Raw genomic sequence first — 20618 nt, 5'->3', positions numbered from 1 at the left:
ATTTTTGCTCTTGGGTAAGCCCCTTAATAAAAACTTGTCTGTAGCACCTCTGGGTGGCACAGAAGTGAGAATGGCAAGTTTATTTTGCACCAAGGCAACATGAAAACTGCTATGAAAAGAAAATGAACACAACTATTAACTATATTCACTAAAACCTTAGACCTAGTCACTAGTGATGGTTTGGTTACCTAAATCTTACACCTAGTCAGTAGTGATGGTATGGTTACTTAAACCCTAGACCTACAGTAGTCAGTAGTGATGGGTTGGTTAATGGTTCATCCTCTAGAGGATAGAGACTTTAGGGTTAGCAACTTTAGCAACTTTTGCTTTGGTTCTCCTTATATTTGCAGGTTCACAGTTCTAATGAATTATCTGCCTGTGTTCACCTGCATGTCCATACATAAATGCCTTGTGCACACAGGAATAAATGCACCTGCACTGGAGTTTTTGCACTGCGCCTCACGTTGTGCCATATTAATACGTAGATCCAGGCCTTAGTCTTATAAGTGACTTTTGAACACTAAGTTGTAGGCTACACGCCCATTACTCCTAGTTTGGAAGTGAACATTTCAATTCTGCTCTTCAATGTCTAGATGTGACCAATTGTAGAAAATACACACAGCAGAAACTAAACTTCTTCTCCTCATAGGATTTACCTCTTATTCCAAAGCTTTGGCTTGTTTGTATGAAAACAACAGACTTTGCGTATCTACTCTACTGGTGACTGCCATCTGCTAGAGCTTCTCTCTTTTCTGATTGTGGATCTCAGTAGCCTCACAACGTACCCAGGGATCATATACTGATCTTAGTGCAAATGTCAGGTTGTTCTTAACAAGACACAAGTTAGGATCGCAAAATACTTAGTATTACAGATCTCTTAACCAGCCTGTTTGAGCTCAGCCAAGACCTAATGTGGTTGGTGATCAACTGTAATTTACACTCAAGTTTTACATTAAGGCATGTTTGATAGTTGAATGGGTTACAACTTGGGGTTTACGCACTATAACTCTGGATGAACATAGAGAGAGGGTACAGCGGGACAGTCGAGCACAGCAGAGGCCAGTACAAAAGCTTTTATTTTGGTAAAATAACCACCCTCCACTACTTACAACATGCTGTCTGAAACATGGAGAAGGTCTGTAATCACTGGAAGCAGGCGTATTATCACTGCAGTGCCCAGATAAGCCAAGGGCAGACAATTGTCTGATGAGGATGCCTGTTGCTAACTAGTTCTGTCATTACATAAGATTACAGGCAATTACCCTGGAGTTTGGCCTATGGATCCAGGAGACGCCAGATATTTCAGTCAAGGAACAATGATTGCGACACTTGTGCATGTGCATGAGAGAAACTTTCCTTGTGTTTACACTGCACGCAACTTAGTTGATGGGTCGCTCTATTCTGACCGATTCTGGGTGGTGCAAGAGGCTTTGATTTCACCCATGGAGTGGTCTATAGCTACAAAGTTTTGAAGAGGCAAATTATGTATGTTTTGCTGCTTTGGTATTACCTTTCATAACGTTGCATAGTTTTGATGAGTTCACATAGCTAGCTAGTGAGTTCTAATTAGGTAGCATTAATTGAAATTATACTGAAAAAACGGAATACTTCAACTTCACCATTGACCGCAACAATGGATGCATTTGTTCTTCAAGCATCGTTTTTGAGATGTTGTCACACCAAGCATGTTTAGAACAGTTTAAACAAACTCTACTATTTACTCCTTTAGTTCTGTTCATTTGGCCAGGTAAGAACAATGCCATTTGAACTCGGGTGACACCAAATAACTGCACCAAGACGCCTGAAAATGCAGGTCTCAGTCCTCTTCCAGGTGAATTGCGGTGTGGTTCAATAGGAATGACAACGTAGTCCGAACCAACTGCAGGAAGCCACAAAACACAAGGTTTCATGGGTATAAGCAGATGGATGTTGACATCTGATGCCCATGCTTGGATAACTTCGACTTAAACAAAAGGAATCGATTGCAAACCGCAGTCTGGACTGATGCTTGTATTGAGCCATTTCTTCATGTGTTCTTAATTGGTATGAACACCAGAGAAGGTAAATTACTGCCAAGAGCACAGACAAGTCCATCATGCTTCTCTAAAGTTACATGGACTGGATTCTGATTTGTTTTGACTTCCCCACTATCAAAATCTCTAACCTGGCTGGATGACAGGTTACCAAAACTCTGTCCAATAAATGAGCTCATTGTGAGTCATGTGACTTTTGTTTACAAGCCCTCGTTCACTTGTAAATGGGCAGTGTGAGCCAAAATAAATAAAACACAAAAAAGCAGCAAAGTCAACTTTTCCACTGTGGTTCAGACCAAAGAAAGCCATCTGTAGGTGTGATTACACAGTAAGTGAATAGGAGATTGTGTGTAGACGTGTGTGTTTTGAGTGCAGAATGACCACTCCACCCTCTATCGCCAGCTACACACACACACCCTACTGGAATGACACACACATTCTTGCTGCTGTTTTTTCGGAAGTACATACATGTATGTTGTGCTTTGTGGTGAAATAAACAGCAGCATGTTCCTATTTTGGAATTACCCACCATGCTTCAACAAACCTAACCACATTACACCAAAGCCTAAATTTGATAATGAATCCCCCTACCCCAACCCCCCACCTCACCCCTTCAGCCCTTACTTGGGTGCTATGTGGTTGCATAGTTAGCTGTTAAATCCTTCCTTAAATCCTTTTGTGGTTATTACAGTTTCAAGCACTCTGTCTCACCCTTTCATTAGCTTATTTTAATAACCCCTTAGCCCTAGTGAGTGCTCAGACTCTCAGCATTAATAGACCTCCCTTTCAGTAAGCATCCGCACTGGCTAAAAGCTTCCGGCTGTAGCCCCAACCTGATTTAATATTCCTTTTATTAATGGGTGTGTCACTGAATGGCACTCAGTGGGAGAAAAATGAGCAGATCTCAGTGTTGGGGGTGGGGGGTGGGGAGTGGGTGGGTTGAGGTGTCCTGGGGTTTTTATTTAATTGAATGTATTCCCTGGTTTTTATTTAGTATTATTTGTCGATGAAGCAATGAGGGTCGTCTGAATCTGAACGCAGCTATGGCTCAAGTGGTCAAGAACAATCATTCTCTTTCACGCATCCTTGGGGTTTCTCTTCAATTCTGTCTCTCTTTCTCTTGCTCCCACTCTCACTCCGCTGTCTTACCCCCTCATTTCTTAATTTGCAGCTTTATTGGTCAGGGATTTCAACCAGATGTGTTCACGTTTCAAAAAGGGAGTCTGTCTGGCTTGGGTTCTCTGTAGACACATTCTTCACCCCACAAGTACACTGAGAAGTTTGCTTTTGCAGACTGAACTCAGTGTCATGTCAGCTCTCTTCCCTACCTCAATTTTGCCCTTAAGAGCAGGCATATTTTCTCTCTTCCTAACATATAATTTCTCCAACTCGCGCCTCTCACATATGACGCCCCAGTAAGGAAACACAGCGTGGGGGGTTGGCCTCCATCTCCTCTGTTCTTTAATATCACTCCTTCTCTCTTGGTGGAGAGGGGCCATGGAAATGTGGCTCAACCCTGCAGTCTTTTAGCACACATTACCCAGGACACCCTGTGTAATTTCCTGCCTGTCAGGCAGCAGGCTGGGTCCAATACCCCCGGCACTAAGGAGAAGATAATCACCATCATATATTTAAAGGAGGTTGGAGAAGGAGCGGGGGGAGTTAAGGGGGTGTGGGGGTGATGAAGTTTAGAGGCTCTCCTAGCGACAGGTGTTGATTAGATGAGGGGTGTTGTGCCCAAATCCCCAGTGCATTTTCTGCCAGGCATTCAGGAACTGTCTGGCAGTCATATCTGAGGGCTTCTGCACGGTGCAAAGCAGAGCACCACTGAGGAGGTGAAGGATGACGAGAGAGGAGAGTTCCTTGCAAGTTTTTTTTTTTTTTTTTTTACCTTTCCAGGACGTCGAGAAAAGCTTGCACTGTGCATAGGGGGATATCACATCTTTTATAGCACACTCTTCGATTATATTTTGTCTTATAACACGGCCCTGCATTCAAAAGTCTTTTGTGTGTGGTTTGCATGGAATCTTAATGCTCCTTGGTGGATTGATGGTTGTTGTGTAATGACATAGTCCATGCATGCACATACAAAATGGCAAACGAAAACAATAAACCTAAAGATAAATTACATACAATATGATACAATATGAGACAGTAAGTTTATTGTTAGTTCTGCCCTCCTCCCCCTCAGTTGGTCAAGTTCCCACCCCAGCACTTGTCATTCATCTTGATGAGCTGTCTACATTGAAACAGCATCTAGCCTGAGGCTGAGGTAACCGCCATCGGTAAAGCCACCACAGGCAAAGAAGAAGCAGACAGTGAACACAGCCAATCTGCAATAAAAAAAAGCAATGCTGATGTTCACCGTGTTTTCGTATGTTTAGCTTTGCTATTCTTTCTTTTCTCACTGCTTCCCTCCATTGTTGTTCTTAGTCACATCCGCACTTATGTCATGGACTTTTACCCAAGAGAATGTCTTCCGACCTCCTTTGGTGCTCCAGGTTCCTCCTGGTGTCCGCCGACTCCCTTTGCCTCTGGCACTTCCGAAGTCGCTGGAGACAACACCGCAGAAAGCATGGGAGAAGAGGGGGTACTCTGATGCCAGCCTTGCCCAGCATTGTCGTCCCTTTCTCCACCCAGCTTCCATCACCTTGTCAGTGCGTCCAGACAACTCTGTCGAGTGCTCTCGCAGCATTCCCTGGAGGACCGATATACCTGGCTTTGCTCCATTGACTCTGACGGGTTGGATTTCCCACCTTGTATCCTCCCAGCGAGGCCGTTCTACAAGACTGGTGGCATCAATCCATGGAACCTTCGGGCGATCAGACCAGTATCACTCTCTTTTCAGCAAGTCATCACGGTCAAGTTGGCCCTATTAAGCGCAACGTCAGTGTCTAATAAGACCTTTATCCTTCCTTTTTTTATTTTTGGGCATTTTTTGCCTTTATTTGATAAGTTGAGAGACATAGGAAATACTGAAAGAGAGAGAGAGAGAGAGGGGGTTGACATGCGACAAAGGCTAGATTCGAACCCAGTACGTTACATTTACATGGTACGCACCACGGAACCACCAGGACGCCCCATAGGACCTTTATCTTAAATGATGTCCCAAAAGTTTTTTTCTAAAGGGAGATGTGGCTACGTCCTGGGGACTGCAGTTTGCTCTCTGAACTTTGTCCTGCTAATTATAATTTGTTGAATTCCCCATGGCTCAGGGTTCAGATGGGGGACTTGCAGTGTTTTTTAAGAATTATCTCAACTGTTGTGCTGTTACTGATGATAAATTCTCCAGTTTTGAAATGCTAGCGTTCAAAATTTTTTGTGACAATGCAGTCCTATGCATTGATATTTATCGTCCCCCAAGACCACATGGTTGTTGTTTTTTAGCAGAATTTTCTGAATGTTTATCTTCTGTTGTGCTTGAGTATGATAAGGCTTTAATTGTTGGGGGTTTTAATATCCATGTAGATGGCTTTTGCCTCTGAGTCTTAATTTGGTACAACAAGTTTCTGGTCCCATTCACAATCTTGGCCACACTCTTGATTTAGTTTTAGTTAGTTTTGGGTTTAAGTATTAACTCTCTGTCTGTAAGATGTTCATATGTCTGATCACACGTTATTTTTGATGCAGTTTTCCAAATACCTGTTGTTAATCAAAAGTGCACAATTTGCGCCATATAGTTAAGGATTAATCTGCTGAAAAATTCTCTTATGTTTTTAGAGATCTGAGTAAGAGAATATCTCAACTCTTTCACATCAGTAACTACTTTAACAACCAATGCTCAACTAAATAGTATTGCACCTTTTAAAACCAGGCGTGTATTTGAATGAGGGAAACTATAGTGTGAAAAGGGAATGTAGAATGGCTGAGCATGGGTAGAAAAACCCCAAACTTCAAGTCCACTACCTTCCTATGAAATTTGCTGCCTTCTTATAATAAAAACCAATAAGGATGCAAGAGCTGCTTATTTTGTTGAGCTAATTTCTACCAATAAGCATGACCCTAGATTTGTGTTCCATACTATTAATCACCGTGTCAACTCTGTTCCCTCTGTGCTTCCTCTGTTGACAAATGGGAAAATAATGTTATCCTTTGTTGAAAAGGTTAATGGTATTAGATGTATGGACTCATGCCCGCTTTGCATTAGTTCTGCAGTTTTCACCAATTTCTTTGCATATTGTGTCACACTTGAGATCTTCTTCCAGTCCGCTGGATATCATTCTAACAAATTTCCTCAAAGAAGACATGGATACTGTTGGCCCTAGTTTACTGACCCTTGTGAATCAGTCCCTTGCTTCTGGTCATCTCCCTGACTATTTCAAGCTGGCTTGTGTCCAGTCTCTTCCTAAGAATCTAGCCGTGATTCATTGCTCCACATTAACTACACTCCTATTTCTAAACTGCCCTTTGTTTCCAAAATTTAGAAAAAAAAGGTCTCTAAGCAACTCTTACAGGTAGTAGATAGCAACAGTATTTTTCAAAGAATTTTGTCAGGCTTTAATCAGTAGCAGAGTACAGGAACTACTCATCTGAGAGTTACAAATGACATCTGTAACTGATTCTGGTAAATGCTCAACTTTTGTGTTGCTGGATCTTAGTGCGACTTTTGATCATAGCATTTTGATAAACAGGCTTAGGCAGTGTGCTGGCATATCTGGGTCCTCTTGACTGGTTCTCTTCTTACTTATCTAACAGAACATGTTCAGTCTCTATTGGCAATAATGCTTTATCATTTTCCTCCATAGGTGCATTCTCGGACCTATATTGATGTCCCTTTTTATGCTACCCTTGGGTAACATAATATGTAAATTTAATGTCTCTGTTCATTGATATGCTGATGACACACAACTTTATCTTTCTGTCAAACGTAATGATTTCAGTAGATACTCTATTTTAAAGAGTAACTAAACCCCAAACCAAAATCTTTGATGAAGCCTGACACCTAATGGTGAAAAGTAGGGTGCTGAACTGGCCATCTGCTATTGGCTGGTCTCTGTACCACCTGTTGTACTCTATAGAAGGTGACGCAGTGGTAATTGCAAATAGGATATGTGGGATTTTTTGCTGGCTCTGATATCTCCCACCTGGCATCACAAATTGTTTAAGTGTGTCAACACAATTGGTAAACACAGCAGGGTATCCACCAATGTCAGCAGTCTAAGGTATTAAATAATCAAAATGATCATATATTCACACTAATACAATCAACCATACTTGGGGGAAAAAGGTTGTTCACAGCTGATTTTAAAGTCATAAATACAAATGGTTTTGGATGTTTGAATGATTCCAATGTCAAGCTGAAGCCATGAAAGCCCGTTCTTCCACTTCTTCCAATATGACCTAAATGCAGCAGGAAATCAGCAGCCAACAAAGTTAAACAAGGGACTGTTTCAGCAATGCAAAAAAAGTATCAAATGGATCATTATAACTGAAATGTTGTGATAATTATTCAAATGCAGATATTTAAAGACATGTCATTGTGAGTGTTACTGTGTTGAAAGCTTGTGCTTTAATAAGTTTTGGCGGGGTTCAACTGTGAGATTGTTTGCTGTGTTGTGGGTGTATTGGAGAGCAGTGCACCTGGAGACCTGGGGGTATGAAAGCTCAACAGTGAAGTAAGTGATGAAATTTTAAACACAATCAATCGTCATGGTGGCATGAACTAGGACAATAAGGCCCGGATTGAAAATAACCAGAATTATCCTAAACTGTCCCTCCGGTTGTCTTTCATGACATGATAATGTGGCATGTGCCAGCTGCCCTCCATCTCAGCTGGCTAGCAAAGCTGTCATCATTGTTTGGCTAACGTCACTTAGCTATTTAAATCTATTTGGTTTACCAGTTGTGGTTGTAGCTATCTGAGCTTGCTCCATGCATGTGTGCATCACGCCTCCGCTGGTTAGCAAAGCTAACTAAATGAGGGGTATATTATGTCATTGTTATATTTCCTTACTGGTGTGTCTAGTTGGCAAACTGGCTAGCTGACATCACACTGTAACGTGACTAGGGGTGTTCAGAGATGGTAGCCTACTATTTGAACTTGTATCTGTATTGGTTCACCAACCAAATTATTTGTATTCAGATAAATCAGTAAATGGGTGGAGCTTGAACCCAAAGTGGGTGTGGTTTAGACTGACACATTAAGAATCCCCCAAATTCTTAGTTTTGTAACCCTTGTAATCATCACTATTGCTTGTTGAGATATTAAAGCATGGTTGTGGTTTTACAATGACATCAATAATAATGGAGTATAAAAACAGCAACCTGGATGTTATGTAATAATAAACATATGCTTTTTTAAACACTGCCATATATGACCATAGTCATAAACAAGAAAAAATCTCCTACCCTGAACTTACTGTATGCCATTAAGAACTGCATGAACACTGAGGGAGAGTAAACAGTCAATTATAAACATCTTCATTATGAACTACCTTATGCCTACCACATCCCCCTGTGCCCCTGCTCAAATTCCTCTTAAATTTTGTGAAGACCTGTAATGTGGAGTGATGGGGAGAGACAACACCCTGCTGTACAAATTAGTAAATTAGTAATCAAAATAATTAGACTATTTCTGGAGCAAACAAAAAGCATACAAACAAGCAACGAACTTGCAACGAACTGTCACTCTCTCTCTCTCTCTCTGTGACATCACCAGACTGACCAGGGAACAGAAACAAACTCTGCCTTCTTCTCTTCTGAGTTCAATGAGACATCAGTCAAGTTTTATTCGGTTGAATATGTTTTCTCTGTGATTCTATTTATTACTATAGTACTATTAAAGCCTTCAAATAATATTTAAAAAATTTGGAAGGAAAAAATATTCAGGTCAAATGCATTATTTGAGCTTTGCCGAATATGGTATTCAGATTTGCAAGCCAACCAATAGCTCTTTGTTGTAGATTAGTTATTGTCATGTCATATTATGATATATAGTATTAACCAAGGTATTAATTGACATTACCATTATACTGCAGTATGAAAAAAAACAGGATATATGGAGGTTCTTCATAACAAAGAAAACAAAAATTGCAGAGCCAGACCCATCTAGCAGTGACAGTGAACTAATCTAATCGTAAACTAGCTGATGATGGATGTTTCCATGCTCAGTGCCACCCTTGCTTGAGTCGGTGCCCCACCTTGGCCACCCCAGTCAAAATGGCCTGGACACGCCCCTGTTCCACGAATGAGGATAAAGCTTAAGGGCGATCGTGCTTTTGCTATTGCGGCCCCTAAACTTTGGAACAGCCTTCCCCTTGATGTCAGATTGTCTGAATCAACTAGACCCATTTTTATTCTCTTGCCTTTGATTGTGTCTGATATTTTATTTCCTGTACTGAGTGTTCTCCTTTGACTATTTTTATGTGTTACTATATTGCTATTCATGTTTTACTATTTTACTGTTTAATGTGTTCTTATTTTCTAGTATCCCATTGTGAAGCACTTTGCAACCACAGTTTAGTAAGGTGCTATATAAGTAACATTTTACATACTTACTTACCCAACATCATTGAAAAGCCAAGTTCAGGCAAGCGGGGGGATTTAGGCATGAACACACACGGTCAGAGGCACACACACACGGATGATGTGATATATCTTATTTATTTTATTGTTATTTTAACGTGAAAAAGTTGTATATTGTAGCTTTAATTATTTTTGCTATGGTTGCTTTGGGGTTCTGTCTGGCCTATATTGTCTCTGGGCTTTGTCTAATCTGGTGATTTGTATGGAAAACTTGCTTGGAATCAGATTGCTCTATCCTTGCATCTGCAAGCTCCTACTCACTTCTCATTTCTGAGTGCCAGTTCTGTTGCAGTTTCTCCTCCTAACCCAGTTCTGCCCCCCCCCCCCCCGGCTCTTCCTCAACAGGAACCAACCCGACCCGGCCCGGAGCCTTCCCTGGTGCCAACAGCCCCGGCCCAGTAGCTGACCTCTATGGAACCGCCAGTCAGGACTCCGGTGTGGGAAACTACATCAGTGCCGCCAGCCCCCAGCCAGGGTCCGGCTTCGGCCACAGCATCGCTGTGAGTATACCCACTCAGTCATCACCATCATCACCATCCTCCACTAACTCCTCCTCACTGCCTAAACCCATCCATCACCTCCTTGTCCTCTTCATTTCACCGCTGTTAGTGAAGAAGAATATGAGGTTGAAAATAGGACGGTATAATGGAGATACTTCAGACTGTTCACCTCTTGAATCAATCAGCAATTTTGTCATACCTTGTGCAATCAGTTTCACTGCTGCCTGCATTTTAGGAATTACGCTCATCTTCTAGCAGTGCACCAAAAATACCTCACGTTGAAATATCTTTTGCTGAAAAAGGCTCAAGCCCTGAGTTAGGTTCAGTAGTCCTTTTGAGTTCACTTGCCAACATTTCCCCTATCCTCTCTTTCACACTTCCTCTTCTCTCTCTGCTGCCCTATGACAAACTGTGAATTTGCACGGCATGTCATCACCTCTCTGATGCGTCGCTTCTGTTCATGTGCCAAGCAGGTCAAGGTCAACAATCGCCCATACAAATGGCCTCCCCATCACTGCTAGAACAAGCATTTCTCTGACATTTTTTACCTTTGTAGAATGTCAATATGTTGAGTTCTACCATTTCCAGCTGGGATCGCTACAAAGCTGCCGCGGTGCATAATTCCAAATCAAAAAGACTGTAATAAACCTTTTGCAAACTACTGTTCTGAGAAGATTTTTTCATGCCCTTTGAAGCCAGGCCAGCTGATGCCATCATCGTGGCTATGTTACTTGTGAACTTTTGCTGGATGGGATAGGGCAGGAAGATGAAAGCTAGGAAGCCAGAGCCATAGCTGATTCCACAAGAACTGATAACCATAGCCCTGTTTCAACTTTACCCCTTTTGATCTCCTGTCCAAATACCCCAACAGTAAGTTGACCAGAAATCTGAACAAGGCCTTTTGTGTGTTTGGCCACCTGCTATTTGGTGCGCAAACAGCTTGAATACCCTCTGATAGGCAGGTTTACATTCCCCAGTGTATTCCCAGGCTGTTGACAGAACTGTACAGAGGCTTGACAGTAGCTCCTGTACTGTGATCGCAGAGGAGCCATTCATGAAATATCATTTGTAATTGAAATGTCACCTCACCACCTAACTTTGAGAGACGGTTTCGAGCTCTTTAAAATGAAATGTGGGCTGGGAAATAATGGATCCCTTTTGGAAACATGATAGGGAGCATTAGCCTTCAGAATCCATCATCTGCAATATTTCATGTAGTTGCTACATATGGCTTCCCCGACCTATAGTTGAATTACATTTTTAACATTTTCTTTAGGCTTTCGGTGACTGTAAACTGCAGGACACTGTAACAGGTGGTGAGATTTCACAAATGGGTTTGAATGCATTTTCATTCAAATATAATTCCCAAGAGCTCAGAGGGCAAAGGCCCATCTAAATATAATATGCAAGAAAACAACAAGAATTATCATTTAAAGTTTGCGTATGCTTTAAGAAGAATGTTAAGCACAGAACAAATAAAATCCATATTGTAAAGCCACCTGAGCAAACTAATATATAATAATAACAATAATAATAATAATAGTTAATAATATACAGTTTTGACCTGTTTGATCACACTTGATCTAGTTACTGTAGTATATTTCAGCCCCATTTAAACATATTCACACTTAGATTATTTTAGATTATTACTTTTTAGACTATTTTTGCTTGACCATGAACAGACCGACTTTGTTAACATCAGCTTCAAACAGAGGTTTGCCTGTGTGAAAACACACAGGCTGGGTTTCCTTAAAGTATCACCGATATAATCTACATCAATTGATTTCAAATGGAAGAGACATAATCCGAGCATTAATGAAGCTTTTGGGAAAACCCGACACTGCATGGTTCAATTTCACAGTTGAGCTTTATTATTGGGCAGGCTGGTTGAGAGTAACGTGATTTGGATCATCCCCATGCCATTTACTCATCTCTGCATAATTACTGAATTGTTTTGCATGTCTTGTGATTTTTGATGATTCGATTAATATGTGTTAGCATGAATGTGATGAGCCTCACAAGTAGATAACTGGACTTGTTGATCTTGGAACTGTAACTGTGGGTGTCAAGCTAACTGCATAAGTAACGTCAACCTTTTAAACGAAGGCATATTGCCCAAAGTAAAGTGTAGAAAAAATGATATTCAAAACAAAGCTTTTGCTCTGTTGTAGCAGATCTCTGTACAGTCAGCAGATGTGTTTACCTGTGTTTGTGACTCAGTTGTGTACCAGTCAGGTTGATTTCATGGGTGGTGGCTTCAAACAGATCCGTGCTTTCAGGGCCTGACATCAGGGTGGAGACCCACCTCTCTGCTGCCTTTTGCCAAAATCCAAATTATGGAACCAAATTGGGATCTAAATGTAGTCCCTGTTGCTAAAATGAGCCAGACCCATGGAAATGAGAGAGATGAATTTCCATTCATGCTGGCAGCACATCCTATGAATAAAATATACTCACCAGTAATAGGCTCCTTTTGCCTTTTCCCAAGAAATGCATACTGACACAGGTACTAATTGTACACTTTTAGGGTCCATTGATTGCGACAGCTTTTACAAATGGATACCATTGAAAGCTAACAGGTGGCTGGTTGCCATCTCATTTGAGGTATTATATGTCATTTTTATGATATCCCAGTCCTTTTGACCCATACAAACATCTATTGTTTTCCTTTGACTTGTCTGATTTCCCCTTTCATTTTCTCCCTGACTGTTTCTATTGTATTTATTGTGGATACTGTCCCTCAAAAGCATGTCATAGCTTTTCACAGGGTTTCCGGCAACACTGCTGTATACTGTACAAAACAATTTTAATGGCAAGCCCTTTGAAAAGTTACCCAAACATTGTTGATGTCCATTGTAACACATTCTTACAGTGGATTCCCCTTTAAATGTCCTTTTCTCATCTTAACTGCTGTATTTAACCATCTTCTGACTCTTGTGTGCATGTTTACTTTTAAAACGTTTAACTACATGCTAGATGAAATTGATACACAAACTCTGCTTGTTTTTCCTACTGTTGCTTTCTCTGACATTTGCCAGTTAGTAAGGGTTTTCTCCAGAAAGCCCTTAGTTTGAGGGGGGTTGGAGTATTCATGCTATCGATTTTATGTCAATTTGTCTAATGAGGGTTCATACATATAATTGTCATGTAAGTTCATTTCCAGTCCTGTGCTGGGACAGCTGTACCTTTCTGTCCTACAGCAAAACCACACTGTCATTTTGCCAAAGCATGTCACCATAGCAATCTTCAAGACTCAAGACAGAAATATTCAGTCATGGTGAAACCCTTGTGAAACCCCAGCAGTATGTGAAGCCACAGCATGGTATAGAGGCACAGGAAGCCGTGAGAGAAGGCAACATGTCAAAGCAAAGTTTGTCTGTAGTTTGTCTTGCTTACTATAGTAACCCAACATATCAACACTAGATGACTCCCAGGCAATTGCAGCACTTGTCTCTCTGCATGCTAGATACTAATGCAGTCACACCAAAGCTTGCTGCCTTTACCTCCAGGCGTGTAGCAACTGATTATGTAACGATACATTATCACTTGCCACGAAGCCTTGTGCCGCGACTGCCGCATAGAAGTTGCTGTGTATCGTGCCATCCTCCTCTTTACCCATTCAAAGCTTGAAAACAAATTTCCATTTGTTCATTGATTTGTTTACAGTCAGTTGGACCAACAGAGGATAGACCTCAGCCATAAATCCAAATTCCAATATCCACAAATAAAAAGGTTTAACGATGCAAGGGGATTATGGTCGAAGCAGAAATTGAAAGGAATTGAATCATTTAACAGACAAAAATGTTTTTGCAAGAGGATTATGGCATGAAAAAATGTTGGCAGTTGCGGCTCAAGCTCATGTGGATCCCTGTATCCCAAGCTTTTACCAGCCTGTCTCCAAGTCTGATCGCTTGTCTAAACTTGCTTCACATTTCACAGCCAAAAGTGGGTGTGACAGGGTATCTGCAGGTCCTACAAAGTGTCTGAGAAAGTCTTAAATTCAATTTAAGACTTCAATTTTTTCGCCATGTAATGACAGTTTTGTTTTCTTATTCAGTTTCATTTTGATGCAAAAATGAAATTAGATAGAGGTATTGACAGATGCTTTACTTTTCAGTGATATTTAGTCAAGGCAAAGTTGGAAATTAAGGCAAATGAAGTGTGCAGTTTCACCAAAAGATATGAATGGGATCAGCAGTAGTGCTGATTTTATTTGCTTATGTTGTATTACATTACTTTCACTCCCATTTGGTCACAGTAAATTTGACCCACATGTATGTCCCCCTCTTAGAATAATACAGAACAGGATTAATACAATGTGACAGATGATGTGTCCTTTTTATGATACTGCTTATTTATAGTTTCACAACTTTCATTAGCGATGTTCAATCAGAAATCGTCTGGTATTGACAGATTTTTGTTGGTGTCTCCATCTTTGGTGCTCAGCACTCACTGTTGCAGTGTTTCTGCACTGCACTTCCCAGTGTGTCCAGCACTGTGACGTCTTTTTCCTTGGATTTTCTGTTTTGACTTTTCTTTGTCTATTCAGTCATGGTGGCTATTGCTGCTCATGCTAACTACCCAGTTCTTCTTCTTCTATTAAGCCTATTCCAAACAAAACGGAAACATAAAACACATCACTTCCTGTGCGCCAAAGGATTTTTCCCAGGAAAGAGCTACCAGATAACAGGTGTTTAGAACAGCAAATGGAAAAGCTTTCATGAACTGAATATCGGTTGAATCACTGTCATTCAGTGACATAGAGTAGTAAAACGGACATTTATTTCTCTGAAAATTGGATTATCACATTAAATTGATCAAGTAGCATTAAAACAGTCTAAAAAAGTCTTAAATGTGGCTTTCTGAACCCTGCAGATACCCTGTATTGGAATCTATGAAGTCAGACACAATCCGCTAGGCAGAAGGCTGAAGTATTGGGACACAGTGAATGTACCATACGGTGAAGGGAGAGGCTGTGGATGCTGACCTGCTTCTTGGCTATGTGTGTGTGTGTGTTTGTGCTACCAGCAGAGTATTGCAGGAGGCCCGGGGAAGGCAGGCCGGAGTTTCTAAACTGCTTCTGTGTACAGGTGATGCCATCCAGCGCCAATCACTACAGCATCCACACAGTGACCGAGAGCGGAGGTGGCACCAGATGAAGAACAAGCTCGGAAAAAATAAAAATGTCAAAAATCATCTCAGAAAAAAAAAGAAAAAAAAAAAGAAACTACAATCTGCTGTACTATAAATCCCGACCTGGCATTGAGATCCTTTATATCTGACTGTAGTCCAGTATCTTTGTGTAGAATTTTGCCGTTTGTCATTTTTCCTTTTTTGATGATTTTATCCTCATTTGAATTGCTTTTCTCAGATTATTATTATTATTTTCCCTTCTCGGTCTTTAGATCAATAATGAGAGTTTTCTTCATTTTAAGTGTTTAGTTCTGATCATTTTACGTGTACGTTTATGTGTATTTTGATCCTCATGTAAAAACAAATGTATATGTCACCACACTTTTTATTTTTTTTGGATCATTTTTTTTGTGTCTTTCAAGACACTGTGGATATTTGTTTTTATCCTCAGTGATTGAAAGATTGTCAGGTGTCAATTTGCACATACGAGACATCTGATCCGAACCAATGAAACATTGGTTCGCGTTTCAAAAACACAAGATAAACTAATAACTCTTAGTAGCTTTGTTTCTTGCAACGTCGTCACCATACGTACCTATTTTTGGCAATAAGAGGACTACAATATTTTCACAGTCCTTTTTTATAAATGTTTTGTTGTCTGGAGAAGAAAAAAAAAAAACGAGTTTTCCTTTTAATACTACGTGAATTCCGATTGAAAAAACGAAAAGAAAAAAAAAGAATATAACTGTAAATAGTATTCCAGTCACTGCGTATAATGGGGGTTTTGAGAGAGACAGACATATTTTTGTGACGGTTCATGAGGGGGAAAAAGGCTGCACCACGCTGGATGGGAGGACGTCGACAGCGCCAAGTCCCATCTGAGTCCCATCCATAGCACAAAAAGGCCGTGAGGATAAAGATGATCCCGTGACAGATCCTACACTGTTGGCTTGCTCTGTAAATACCATTGGCTTTCTTAACTGTGGCTAACGTCATACCAGCATATTTGTCGACACGATGAGCTACAATGTGCACAGCTACAAAAAAAAAAAAAAAAAAGATGACACAAGGTTCTTATTAACACTGGATGTCGTCACACAAACATCTCTCACAGATGACTTCTGATCAATACTCTCGACACACAACTGAAAGACTCACTTCTTTCTCTTTCTCTCACTCTTCTTCTCCCTCTCTCTCTCTCTCTCTCTCTCTCTCTCTCTCTCTCTCTCTCTCGCTGAGACTTTGGAGGTCAATCGCATCAAAAGAAATAAATGACAAAATCCAAAGCACACTTATAGTACACAATAGTTTTTTTGGTTTTTTTTTTCTGTTTCGGGAATACGAGATGGATGAGTCGTGTCCGGATATTTCATACGGATGGTAATTTTAATTTTGTTTGACATGCTGTAATTCTCTTTAGTACTTCACTGCTTATTTGAAAGGCAATATTTCAAGTCCGATATATTTTTTTTTTTTGCGACTTCTTTTTCTGTCCAAGGAAGAAGTTCGACAAACGAGTGTGTCTCATTACCTCAGTCCTGTGTGTTTTGTCTTATAAAAAGGTGACCAGATAACTTATTCGATGCGGAAACGGATTGATAATATGAATGGATTATGAAGTGGAGTTGTTGCACTGTGATTAGCAGTAAGGGTGAGACCGGATTTTATTTGCACATTAGTTGGCTATTTGAAATGGTCTCAGCGATGTGAAGGATTGTTATTTTTAGAATGAACTTTTTCAACCCAACTTTGGTTAGTTTAATTGTAAAATGTTGGGACATATGTTTTACTGTTTTCTAATTTTGACAATTGCCATATAGCCTGCATACCACAGGTTCGTCCACCAATATAACACAAACACAAATTTTCATACGAGTAAAAATAAAGGAAAATAGAGAGGAATGTTATCTATAATCATTTCATGTAAATAGGAATTTGCTAAAATTGAGAAATCAATCTTCCTTAAAGTTTTAAATGGTTTATGAATTGATAAATGTATATCCTGTTTTTCTCCTCTGTGCTGATACAGATATTTTACAAATTACTTTTACAAAACCGTGTGAAGCTGAATGCTGGATCGTTTTTAAAACGGGGACTTCAAGTAATAATCAAATAATCCAAAAAACAGAAATGTGTATGTTATCAATTATAAAGAGAAAAATGTATGTTCCCTTGAATGATTTACATTTCTAAGAAGGATTTGTATCAATATTTTTGTGGTTGTTAATGATTATATGAATAATAACTATAATACTAACAATAATAATATTATGTACTGTACATCCATCCAGTTCTCTCTCCATTCCCTGTCACCTTCTACAATAATCTTCTGTTGATCATCAATGTATTTCAGTAATGTGTGAAAAAAGAAAATCAAATGACCTTGTATAGGAGTGCTGTCTTTGATACCAGTGTAGTGGTCTATACACATATTTGTTAATCCTCCAATCTGTCACTCCCTTCGTCTCTCTCCTCTCACTCTCTTTCTCCTAGTAACTAGTAATAGATGTTATGTAGTTAATATAGATAATAATAGCTAGTAGTCATTAGATGATTTAGGACCAGTAAGGATAGAACTTTCTCTTATTAATTACCATATGGGGAAAAAAAATGCTGACATTGGTTTCACTCGTATTTTTCTGTTGACTTTCTGTTCTGTGCTTATCTCACGTGGTTTCAACGAACCAAAGCTCTCATTGAAAAACATTTAACGGAAGAATTGCTGTAAGATGGAATTGTAAACAAGGCATTAATTGGATCCCCACCCTTGAATGTTTTAAAAGGGGTGTGCCATACTACCTTAAATGCTAATGCTAGATATGCAAAACACTTTGATTTCTTATAATTTGTCAGGAGGGACACAAGTTATAGTAAAGAGCAAGAAGGATTTTATTACATGAATGAAAAATAAACATATTTTTTTAGAAAGTTATAACAGATTAATGATAATAATGGTAATAATAACAATAATGACTATTATAAATATCATTAATCTAAATTCTAAGTTTTAATATTTGTACTCTTGAAAATATCCCAGTGGCCCATGGCACTACTATTTTTGAATACTGTTTTTTTACTTGTTAACTTAAGTACTTGTATACTTTAGTTTGAACTCATCAATTCTTAAAAACGTTAGTGAATTATTTTTGTACTCTTGAACCATGGAACCAGCTCTTACTTTAATCAATGCTAGCATTCACAAATGCTTTGTTATCAAATTGCAGCCTACTGATCAAAGCTCTACTGTCTTGTCTAATCGTTACTAAAACACTTAAGTAGCCTTAGACACTTGCAATAACCGACTTTCTTGCACTTAGCGGTAGCGCAAAGCTAACTGAGGTGATACAGATGGAATGAGTAGACTTGTAGGCGAGATAAAACTCTGGTTACTGTGCCATACTTGTAGTAGAAAATATAAGTAAAAATACAAATTCGTAGCTTTGCCAGAAAGTATATCGAGCAATGCTGGAGACGAGCAGGCGGTCATCGCTCGTCCGTTTGGCGGAGGCTTTCGTCCAAAGCACTTTACAGAGTTTCATTTGTAGCACCGATGTTCCTCGTGGGAATCAAACCACTAACCCACACATTGTTAGCTAGGAGTGTTCCACCCTGCCCTCTGGCACTGTAGCTGGAACTCCTTTTAGACTTGGGGGTTTGGAAGATACTACGTAATAAAATTGCATCCAACAGTTTCACAGTGCTGTGCCTTTAATGAGAATGGTGAGGCAGGTTGTTATGCTACTTTGGCTGTTTTAAACTATGTTAATAACACAAAATCTTCCACGACCGATGCAGTGAATTTTCAGTAGGTTTTCCAACCCCCTTGAAGATAAAGCGCTCAAGCAACACTCTTCAAGATAGTCACAGGCGGTGCTTGATGCCATCACGTTTTCATTTCTGACCCGGTTCAGCATTTTGATTAAAGTACGAGCTGTTTGCCCTTTCAAGTAGTTGATCCAGTACCACATCTTCTTATGCAGTAGGCGTTCATTGCTTAAGACGTTTTTTGATTTGATCTCGTAGCTTGGACTTTAAGGTAGCATGGCTCTGTTGTTGCTGTACTTTTCTTTCACATTGACAGCAGTTTACAGCTAATGAATGTTACACATCTTGCTAGACTAGTTCATCATTGGATAATTGTTGGTTAGATAAAAGAAAAGAAAAAAAGAGCAAAAAAAAAAAAAAGAGAGAAAAACACACAACATACGACCTGGAAGGTGTTGGGATATATTGGGAGCGTACTACCGTATCCACTTAAACTTGAATCTTGAGGCAAGTGCTAGGCAATGGCCAATCGATCATCCTGTCACTGAAATACAGCACACACATACTGTCATCTGGGTACATAATGTAAGTACATGTGCACAGATAAAGGGTTTAAGTGTATAATATATGTATGTTGAACACATTGTCTATGTGTGAATGCTGAACACTCATGTTAGAAAAAACTGAGCGCTGAAATGTTTAAGTAGCCAACACTGTTGTAGGTTTTGTCTTGCACTCACAACATTTTTTTTGTCCCATGATGCAAACATCATGGTTGTACTGGAATATGCAGGATATTGAAACATAAAAACTGTAACTAAGGTACAATATTGTTTCACTTGGATTGTTACCAACAGTGGCGCATCTCCAACTATAAGGTTTTCTGTTTAGAAAAGTGGTACCGTCATTTGTGTTTCATCACATGGCCCTAGCAGAAGCTTGTCCTTTTCATGCCTCATTTGGGGGTTTTCTGATTGCCTTGCCCATTCCTACCACTTGCCCATTTTTTAATGTTAACAGACTTTTTACCGCGAGAGCTGACTGAACGGACTGACTGTCTGAAAGCATCTTTCAGGTCTTCTTGTATGGCTTGCTCAAGCCCTGTTGTAAAAAAAAAAAAAAAATAACTAAAGTGGATGGGGGTCTCTCACATCCCAGATGTGGAAAGTATAATTTTATATTTGTATTTTCAAATAATGATAATAAAAGATGTTTGTGAAAGGTTTCCATCCTCTACTGTGGTCCAGAAATCAATGTGTTTGTCTGGAAAAAAATGAAATAAAACAAACCTGTTTTGAACCATTTCACCTAATGTTTTTACTACTGAACAAGCTTATACCTCAAGAAACATAAAAGCGGACTTTTGTTTTCATTTATATTCTTCTTTTGATAAGAAAATCATATTAGACAGTACTGGAATCGATAGCAAAAAAGATAAACTTAAAGCTCCAAAACAAATGTTTCACAGTTTAACACATTAGGGAATTTTAAAGCTGCTATGTGTATCATTGTGCCATCAATAAATCATTACCACATTCATTTTGAGATATTGGTATAATTACCATAAACAGATGAAACCATCACCACATACAGTGGCAGCCTCTACCGGTCTCTACACTGCATTTTACATTGTCTGGCACTGGGTCGTATTTCAGAGTTTCTG

General features: G+C 39.6%; 1 protein-coding gene across 1 annotated transcript in view; it reads left to right on the top strand.

Moving 5' to 3' along the window:
• LOC139657993 (RNA-binding protein Musashi homolog 2-like) overlaps positions 1 to 20238 on the top strand; it is a gene marked incomplete at its 5' end in the record, with an annotated part of 90684 nt that extends 70446 nt beyond the window's left edge. The window contains 2 exons of the mRNA XM_071535993.1: positions 9903 to 10057; positions 15086 to 20238. Coding sequence (XP_071392094.1) covers positions 9903 to 10057; positions 15086 to 15130 — 200 coding nt within the window. The remainder of the gene's footprint in view (positions 1 to 9902; positions 10058 to 15085) is intronic.
• Positions 20239 to 20618: the final 380 nt, after the last annotated feature.

Source organism: Centroberyx affinis, unplaced genomic scaffold, assembly GCF_046629955.1.
Source record: "Centroberyx affinis isolate AG114_WGS23_722 - 3 ecotype Tasmania unplaced genomic scaffold, CSIRO-AGI_Caff_v1 ptg002808l_1, whole genome shotgun sequence".
In the NCBI taxonomy this organism is placed as follows: Eukaryota; Metazoa; Chordata; class Actinopteri; order Beryciformes; family Berycidae; genus Centroberyx; species Centroberyx affinis.
The sequence above is the reverse complement of the archived record's forward strand: the minus strand, read 5'-3'. Positions and strand labels throughout refer to the sequence as shown.